Below are 10296 nucleotides of genomic sequence, written 5' to 3' on the forward strand. Positions count from 1 at the left end.
GGCTTTACATTGACCCCCATAGCCCTCCTATGACACCCATAGCCCCCCATTGTGCCCCATAGCCCCCCATTGCCCCCCATTGCCTTCGTATGACCCCCATAGTCCCCCATAGTCCCCCATTGCCTTCCTATGACCCTCATAGCCCTCCATAGACCCCCATTGTGCCCCATAGTCCCCCATAGCCCCCCATAGCCCCCCATTGCCTCCCTATGACCCCCATAGCCCCATAACCCCCCATAGCCCCCCATTGTCCCCCACCACCCCCATTGCCCCCCATTGCCTTCCTATGACCCCCATTGCCTTCCATTGCCCTCCTATGACCCCCATAGCCCCCCATACCCCCCCATTGCCCCCCATTGCCCCCCATTTCCTCCCTATGACCCCCATAGCCCCCCATACCCCCCCATTGCCCCCCATTTCCTCCCTATGACCCCCATATCCCCCCTATGACCCCCATTGCCTCCCATTGCCCTCCTATGACCCCCATATCCCCCTATTGTGCCCCATAGCCCCCCATACCCCCCCATTGTGCCCCATAGCCCCCCATTGTGCCCCATAGCCCCCCATTGTGCCCCCATATCAGGAGCTGCTGAGCCGTGAGGAAGCCCTGGCTCGAGCGTCCCAGGCTCAGCGCAGCCGGGCTGAGGCTTTACATTGACCCCCATAGCCCTCCTATGACACCCATAGCCCCCTATTGTGCCCCATAGCCCCCCATTGCCCCCCATTGCCTTCGTATGACCTCCATAGTCCCCCATTGCCCCCCATTGTGCCCCATAGCCCCCCATATCATTACATTGCCCCCCATTGCCCCCCATTGCCTCCCTACGACCCCCATATTCGCCCCATAGCCCCCCATAGCCCCCCATTGTGCCCCATATCCCCTCTATATCCCCCCCATAGCCCCCCATAGCCCCCCATTGTGCCCCATATCCCCTCTATATCCCCCCCATAGGCCCCCATAGCCCCCCATTGCCTTCCTATGACCCCCATATCCCCCCTATGACACCCATTGCCTCCCATTGCCTTCCTATGACCCCCATAGCCCCCCATAGCCCCCCATAGCCCCCCATAGGCCCCCATAGCCCCCCATATTCCCCCATTGCCTTCCTATGACCCCATTGCCCCCCATTGCCTTCCTATGACCCCCATATCCCCCCATTGCCTCCCTATGACCCCCATAGCCCCCCATACCCCCCCATTGCCCCCCATTGCCCCCCATTTCCTCCCTATGACCCCCATATCCCCCCTATGACACCCATTGCCCCCATTGCCCCCCATAGCCCCCCATTGTGCCCCCATAGTCCCCCCATGACCCCAACACCCCCAACACCCCCAATATCCCCAACACCCCCAGCACCCCCAATGTCCCCAAGACCCCCAATGTCTCCAAGACCCCCACGACCCCCATAGCCCCCATATCTCCCCATATCCCCCCATATCAGGAGCTGCTGAGCCGTGAGGAAGCGCTGGCTCGAGCGTCCCAGGCTCAGCGCAGCTGGGCTGAGGCTTTACATTGACCCCACCACCCCCATAGCCCCCCATTGTGCCCCATAGCCCCCCATTGCCCCCCATTGCCTCCCATGACCCCCATTGCCCCCTACTTCCTTCCTATGACCCCCATAGTCCCCCATATCCCCCATAGCCCACCATTGTGCCCCACCACCCCCATTGCCCCCCATTGCCCGCCATTGCGTCCCTATGACCCCCATAGCCCCCCATAGCCCCCCATTTCCTTCCTATGACCCCCATAGCCCCCCATAGCCCCCATAGCCCCTCATAGCCCCCCATAGTCCCCCATTTTGCCCCATATCCCCCCATAGCCCCTCATTGCCCCCCATCACCCCCCCATATCCCCCCATTGCCCCCCAACATGCCCCACGACCCCCATATCCCCCATGACCCCAACAACCCCAATGTCCCCAAGACCCCCAATGTCTCCAAGACCCCCACGACCCCCATTGTGCCCCATTGTGCCCCACATCAGGAGCTGCTGAGCCGTGAGGAAGCCCTGGCTCGTGCGTCCCAGACTCAGCGCAGCCGGGCTGAGGCTTTACATTGACCCCACCACCCCCATAGCCCCCCATTGTGCCCCATAGCCCCCCATAGCCCCCCATTGCCTCCCTATGACCCCCATAGCCCCATAACCCCCCATAGCCCCCCATTGTCCCCCACCACCCCCATTGCCCCCCATTGCCTTCCTATGACCCCCATTGCCTTCCATTGCCCTCCTATGACCCCCATACCCCCCCATTGCCCCCCATTGCCCCCCATTTCCTCCCTATGACCCCCATATCCCCCCTATGACCCCCATTGCCTCCCATTGCCCTCCTATGACCCCCATATCCCCCTATTTTGCCCCATAGCCCCCCATTACCCCCCATTGCCTTCCTATGACCCCCATAGCCCCCCATAGCCACTCTATGACCCCCATTGCCCCCCATTGCCTCCCTATGACCCCCATATCCCCCCATTGTGCCCCATACCCCCCCATATCCCCCCTATGACACCCATTGCCCCCATTGCCCCCCATTGCCTTCTTATGACCCCCATTGCCTCCCATTGCCCTCCTATGACCCCCATAGCCCCCCATAGCCCCCCATAGCCCCCCATAGGCCCCCATAGGCCCCCATAGCCCCCCATATTCCCCCATTGCCTTCCTATGACCCCATTGCCCCCCATTGCCTCCCTCTGACCCCCATTGCCCCCTACTGCCTTCCTATGACCCCCATAGACCCCCAAAGCCCCCCATAGCCCCTGATAGCCCCCCATTGCCTCCCATTGCCCTCCTATGACCCCCATAGCCCCCCATATCCCCCCATTGTGCCCCATTGTGCCCCATATCAGGAGCTGCTGAGCCGTGAGGAAGCCCTGGCTCGAGCGTCCCAGGCTCAGCGCAGCCGGGCTGAGGCTTTACATTGACCCCACCACCCCCATAGCCCCCCATTGTGCCCCATAGCCCCCCATAGTCCCCCCATATCCCCCCATACCCCCTATTGTGCCCCATATCCCCCCATAGCCCCCCATAGCCCCCCATTGTGCCCCATATCCCCTCTATATCCCCCCCATAGCCCCCCATAGCCCCCCATTGTGCCCCATATCCCCTCTATATCCCCCCCATAGCCCCCCATAGCCCCCCATTGTGCCCCATATCCCCTCTATATCCCCCCCATAGCCCCCCATTGTGCCCCATATCCCCTCTATATCCCCCCCATAGGCCCCCATAGCCCCCCATTGCCTTCCTATGACCCTCATAGCCTCCCATAGCCCCCCATACCCCCCCATTGTGCCCCATATCCTCCCATATCCCCCCATTGTGCCCCATATCCCCCCATTGTGCCCCATATCCCCCCATATCAGGAGCTGCTGAGCCGTGAGGAAGCCCTGGCTCGAGCGTCCCAGGCTCAGCGCAGCCGGGCTGAGGCTTTACATTGACCCCACCACCCCCATAGCCCCCCATTGTGCCCCACTGCCCCCCATTGCCCCCCATTGCCTTCGTATGACCTCCATAGTCCCCCATTGCCCCCCATTGTGCCCCATAGCCCCCCATATCATTACATTGCCCCCCATTGCCCCCCATTGCCTCCCTACGACCCCCATATTCGCCCCATAGCCCCCCATAGCCCCCCATTGTGCCCCATATCCCCTCTATATCCCCCCCATAGCCCCCCATAGCCCCCCATTGTGCCCCATATCCCCTCTATATCCCCCCCATAGGCCCCCATAGCCCCCCATTTCCTCCCTATGACCCCCATATCCCCCCTATGACACCCATTGCCTCCCATTGCCTTCCTATGACCCCCATAGCCCCCCATAGCCCCCCATAGCCCCCCATAGGCCCCCATAGCCCCCCATATTCCCCCATTGCCTTCCTATGACCCCATTGCCCCCCATTGCCTTCCTATGACCCCCATATCCCCCCATTGCCTCCCTATGACCCCCATAGCCCCCCATACCCCCCCATTGCCCCCCATTGCCCCCCATTTCCTCCCTATGACCCCCATATCCCCCCTATGACACCCATTGCCCCCATTGCCCCCCATAGCCCCCCATTGTGCCCCCATAGTCCCCCCATGACCCCAACACCCCCAACACCCCCAATATCCCCAACACCCCCAGCACCCCCAATGTCCCCAAGACCCCCAATGTCTCCAAGACCCCCACGACCCCCATAGCCCCCATATCTCCCCATATCCCCCCATATCAGGAGCTGCTGAGCCGTGAGGAAGCGCTGGCTCGAGCGTCCCAGGCTCAGCGCAGCTGGGCTGAGGCTTTACATTGACCCCACCACCCCCATAGCCCCCCATTGTGCCCCATAGCCCCCCATTGCCCCCCATTGCCTCCCATGACCCCCATTGCCCCCTACTTCCTTCCTATGACCCCCATAGTCCCCCATATCCCCCATAGCCCACCATTGTGCCCCACCACCCCCATTGCCCCCCATTGCCCGCCATTGCGTCCCTATGACCCCCATAGCCCCCCATAGCCCCCCATTTCCTTCCTATGACCCCCATAGCCCCCCATAGCCCCCATAGCCCCTCATAGCCCCCCATAGTCCCCCATTTTGCCCCATATCCCCCCATAGCCCCTCATTGCCCCCCATCACCCCCCTATTCCCCCCATTGCCCCCCAACATGCCCCACGACCCCCATATCCCCCATGACCCCAACAACCCCAATGTCCCCAAGACCCCCAATGTCTCCAAGACCCCCACGACCCCCATTGTGCCCCATTGTGCCCCACATCAGGAGCTGCTGAGCCGTGAGGAAGCCCTGGCTCGTGCGTCCCAGACTCAGCGCAGCCGGGCTGAGGCTTTACATTGACCCCACCACCCCCATAGCCCCCCATTGTGCCCCATAGCCCCCCATAGCCCCCCATTGCCTCCCTATGACCCCCATAGCCCCATAACCCCCCATAGCCCTCCATAGTCCCTCCATTGCCCCCCATTCCCCGCCATTGCCTTCCTGTGACCCCCACTGCCTCCCATTGCCCTCCTATGACCCTCATAGCCCCCCATAGCCCCCCATTGCCCCCCATTGCCCCCCATAGCTTCCCTATGACCCCCATTGCCCCCCATTACCTCCCTATGACCCCCATATCCCCCCATATCCCCTCATTGCCCCCCATTGCCCCCCATTGCCTTCCTATGACCCCCATAGCCCCCATAGCCCCCCACCATCTCCCATTGCCCCCTATTGCCTTCCTATGATCCCAATGCCTCCCATTGCCCTCCTATGACCCCCATATCCCCCTATTGTGCCCCATATCCCCCCATATCCCCCCATTGTGCCCCATAGCCCCCCATATCCCCCCATATCCCCCCCATATCCCCCCATATCCCCACCATATCCCCCCATATCCCCCCATATCCCCCCATTGTGCCCCATATCCCCCCATATCTCCCCATATCCCCCCATATCAGGAGCTGCTGAGCCGTGAGGAAGCCCTGGCTCGAGCGTCCCAGGCTCAGCGCAGCCGGGCCGAGGCTTTACATTGACCCCACCACACCCATAGCCCCCCATTGTGCCCCATAGCCCCCCATAGCCCCCCATATCCCCCCATATCCACCCCATATCCCCCCATATCCACCCCATATCCCCCCATATCCCCCCCATATCCCCCCATAGCCCCCCATATCCCCCCCATATCACCCCATAGCCCCCCATATCCCCCCCATATCCCACCATATCCCCCCATATCCCCCCCATATCCACCCCATATCCCCCCATATCCACCCCATATCCCCCCATATCCACCCCATACCCCCCCATACCCCCCCATATCCTCCCATATCCCCCCATTGCCCCCCATTGCCTCCCTATGACCCCCATTGCCCCCCATTGCCTTCCTATGACCCTCATAGCCCCCCATAGCCCCCCATAGCCCCCCATTGTGCCCCATATCCTCCCATATCTCCCCATATCCCCCCATATCAGGAGCTGCTGAGCCGTGAGGAAGCCCTGGCTCGAGCGTCCCAGGCTCAGCGCAGCCGGGCCGAGGCTTTACATTGACCCCACCACCCCCATAGCCCCCCATTGTGCCCCATAGCCCCCCATAGCCCCCATACCCCCCATTGTGCCACATAGCCCCCCATTGCCCCCCATTGCTTCCCTATGACCCCCATAGTCCCCCATAGTCCCCCATTGCCTTCCTATGACCCTCATAGCCCTCCATAGACCCCCATTGTGTCCCATAGTCCCCCATAGCCCCCCATAGCCCCCCATTGCCTCCCTATGACCCCCATAGCCCCATAACCCCCCATAGCCCCCCATAGTCCCCCATTGCCTCCCATTCCCCGCCATTGCCTTCCTGTGACCCCCACTGCCTCCCATTGCCCTCCTATGACCCTCATAGCCCCCCATAGCCCCCCATATTCCCCCATTGCCTTCCTATGACCCCATTGCCCCCCCATGACCCCCATTGCCCCCCATTGCCTCCCTATGACCCCCATTGCCTCCCATTGCCCTCCTATGACCCCCATTGTCTCCCATTGCCCTCCTATGACCCCCATAGCCCCCCATGGCCCCCCATTGCCCCCCATTGTCCCCCATTTCCTCCCTATGACCCCCATATCCCCCCTATGACACCCATTGCCTCCCATTGCCTCCCTATGACCCCCATAGCCCCCCATAGACCCCCATAGCCCCCCATTGCCCCCCATTGCCTTCCTATGACCCCCATAGCCCCCATAGCCACTCTATGACCCCCATTGCCCCCCATTGCCTTCCTATGACCCCCATTGCCCCCCATTGCCTCCCTATGACCCCCATACCCCCCCATTGTGCCCCATACCCCCCCATATCCCCCCATTGCCCCCCATTGCCCTCCTATGACCCCCATAGCCCCCATAGTCCCCCACCATCTCCCATTGCCCCCCATTGCCTTCCTATGACCCCCATTGCCTCCCATTGCCCTCCTATGACCCCCATAGCCCCCCATATCCCCCCATTGCCTCCCTATGCCCCCCATAGCCACCCATTGTGCCCCATAGCCTCTTATAGCCCCCCATTGTCCCCCACCACCCCCATTGCCCCCTATTGCCTTCCTATGACCCCATTGCCTCCCATTGCCCTCCTATGACCCCCATATCCCCCTATTGTGCCCCATACCCCCCCATATCCCCCCATTGCCCCCCATTGCCTTCCTATGACCCCCATAGCCCCCATAGCCCCCCACCATCTCCCATTGCCTCCCATTGCCCTCCTATGACCCCCATATCCCCCCATATCCCCCCATTGTGCCCCATAGCCCCCCATATCATTACATTGCCCACCATTGCCTTCCTATGACCCCCACTGACCCCCATTGCCCCCATATCCCCCCATATCCACCCCATACCCCCCCATATCCCCCCATATCCACCCCATACCCCCCCATATCCCCCCATATCCCCCCATATCACCCCATACCCCCCCATACCCCCCCATATCCCCTCATATCCACCCCATACCCCCCATATCCCCCCATTGCCCCCCATTGCCTCCCTATGACCCCCATTGCCCCCCATTGCCTTCCTATGACCCTCATAGCCTCCCATAGCCCCCCATACCCCCCCATTGTGCCCCATATCCCCCCATATCTCCCCATATCCCCCCATATCAGGAGCTGCTGAGCCGTGAGGAAGCCCTGGCTCGAGCGTCCCAGGCTCAGCGCAGCCGGGCTGAGGCTTTACATTGACCCCCATAGCCCTCCTATGACACCCATAGCCCCCTATTGTGCCCCATAGCCCCCCATTGCCCCCCATTGCCTTCGTATGACCTCCATAGTCCCCCATTGCCCCCCATTGTGCCCCATAGCCCCCCATATCATTACATTGCCCCCCATTGCCCCCCATTGCCTCCCTATGACCCCCATATTTGCCCCATAGCCCCCCATAGCCCCCCATTGTGCCCCATATCCCCTCTATATCCCCCCCATAGGCCCCCATAGCCCCCCATTGCCTCCCTATGACCCCCATTGCCCCCCATTGCCTTCCTATGACCCCCATAGCCCCCCATAGGCCCCCATTACTCCCCATTGCCTTCCTATGACCCCCATAGCCCCCCATAGCCACTCTATGACCCCCATTGCCCCCCATTGCCTTCCTATGACCCCCATTGCCCCCCATAGCCCCCCATAGACCCCACTGTGCCCCATAGCCCCCCATATCCCCCCATAGCCCCCCATATCCCCCCATAGTCCCCCATTGTGCCCCATAGCCCCCCATAGCCCCCCATTGTGCCCCATAGTCCCCCATTGCCTCCCATTGCCTTCCTATGACCCTCATAGCCCCCCATACCCCCCCATATCCCCCCATAGGCCCCCATTGCCTTCCTATGACCCTCATAGCCCCCCACGACCCCCATTGTGCCCCATATCTCCCCATATCAGGAGCTGCTGAGCCGTGAGGAAGCGCTGGCTCGAGCATCCCAGGCTCAGCGCAGCCGGGCTGAGGCTTTACATTGACCCCACCACCCCCATAGCCCCCCATTGTGCCCCATAGCCCCCCATAGTCCCCCCATATCCTCCCATACCCCCTATTGTGCCCCATAGCCCCCCATAGCCCCCCATAGCCCCCCATTGTGCCCCATAGCCCCCCATAGCCCCCATACCCCCCATTGTGCCACATAGCCCCCCATAGCCCCCCATTGTGCCCCATAGCCCCTCATAGCCCCCCATTGCCTTCCTATGACCCCCATAGCCCCCATTGCCTCCCATTGCCCCCCATTGCCTTCCTATGATCCCCATTGCCCTCCCATTGCCCCCCTATGACCCCCATATCCCCCCATATCCCCCCATAGTCCCCAATATCTCCCCATATCATTACATTGCCCCCCAGTGCCCCCCATTGCCTCCTTATGACCCCCATATTCGCCCCATAGCCCCCCATAGCCCCCCATTGTGCCCCATATCCCCTCTATATCCCCCCCATAGCCCCCCATAGCCCCCCATTGTGCCCCATATCCCCTCTATATCCCCCCCATAGGCCCCCATAGCCCCCCATTGCCTTCCTATGACCCCCATTGCCTCCCATTGCCCTCCTATGACCCCCATAGCCCCCCATATCCCCCCATAGCCCCCCATAGCCCCCCATAGCCCCCCATTGTGCCCCATATCCCCTCTATATCCCCCCCATAGGCCCCCATAGCCCCCCATTGCCTTCCTATGACCCCCATTGCCTCCCATTGCCCTCCTATGACCCCCATAGCCCCCCATAGGCCCCCATATTCTCCCATTGCCTTCCTATGACCCCATTGCCCCCCATTGCCTCCCTCTGACCCCCATTGCCCCCTACTGCCTTCCTATGACCCCCATAGACCCCCAAAGCCCCCCATAGCCCCTGATAGCCCCCCATTGCCTCCATTGCCCTCCTATGATCCCCATTGCCCCCCATTGCCCCCCATTGCCCTCCTATGACCCCCATAGCCCCCATATCCCCCCATTGTGCCCCCATATCAGGAGCTGCTGAGCCGTGAGGAAGCGCTGGCTCGAGCATCCCAGGCTCAGCGCAGCCGGGCTGAGGCTTTACATTGCCCCCACCACCCCCATTGCCCCCATTGTGCCCCATACCCCCCCATATCCCCCCATAGTCCCCCATTGTGCCCCATACCCCCCCATACCCCCCCATAGCCCCCCATACCCCCCCATATCCCCCCATAGCCCCCCATACCCCCCCATATCCACCCCATATCCCCCCATATCCACCCCATACCCCCCATATCCCCCCCATATCCCCCCATATCCCCCCATATCCCCCCATATCCTTCCTCCCATATCCCCCCCATATCCCCCCATATCCCCCCCATATCCCCCCATATCCCCCCATATCAGCCCATAGCCCCCCATATCCCCCATATCCCCCCATATCCACCCCATACCCCCCCATATCCCCCCATACCCCCCCATATTCCCCCATATCCACCCCATATCCTCCCATATCCCCCCATTGCCCCCCATTGCCTTCCTATTACCCCATTGCCTCCCATTGCCCTCCTATGACCCCCATAGCTCCCCATTGTGCCCCATAGCCCCCCATAGCCCCCTACGACCCCCATTTCCCCCATTGCCTTCTTATGACCCTCATAGACCCCCATAGCCCCCATAGCCCCTCATATCCCCCCATTGCCCCCCATTGCCTTCCTATGACCCCCATATCCCCCCATTGTGCCCCATATCCCCCCATATCAGGAGCTGCTGAGCCGTGAGGAAGCGCTGGCTCGAGCGTCCCAGGCTCAGCGCAGCCGGGCCGAGGCGCTGAGGCTGCGGGAGGCGGCGGTGGCTCAGCGGAGCTGGAGGTGCTGGAGCGGGAGCTGAGTCTGT

General features: G+C 61.9%; 1 protein-coding gene across 1 annotated transcript in view; it reads left to right on the plus strand.

Moving 5' to 3' along the window:
• LOC146751344 (mitogen-activated protein kinase kinase kinase 11-like) overlaps window positions 1–8475 on the plus strand; it is a 47893-nt gene extending 39418 nt beyond the window's left edge. Inside the window, exon 5 of the mRNA XM_085534680.1 lies at window positions 8368–8475. Within this exon, the coding sequence (XP_085390806.1) occupies window positions 8368–8442 (75 nt within the window). The 3' untranslated portion in view covers window positions 8443–8475. The remainder of the gene's footprint in view (window positions 1–8367) is intronic.
• The last annotated feature ends 1821 nt before the right edge of the window (window positions 8476–10296 follow it).

This window comes from Coturnix japonica, unplaced genomic scaffold (genome assembly GCF_054131305.1).
Source record: "Coturnix japonica strain WE unplaced genomic scaffold, WE-NBRP24 Scf096, whole genome shotgun sequence".
Lineage (NCBI taxonomy): Eukaryota > Metazoa > Chordata > Aves > Galliformes > Phasianidae > Coturnix > Coturnix japonica.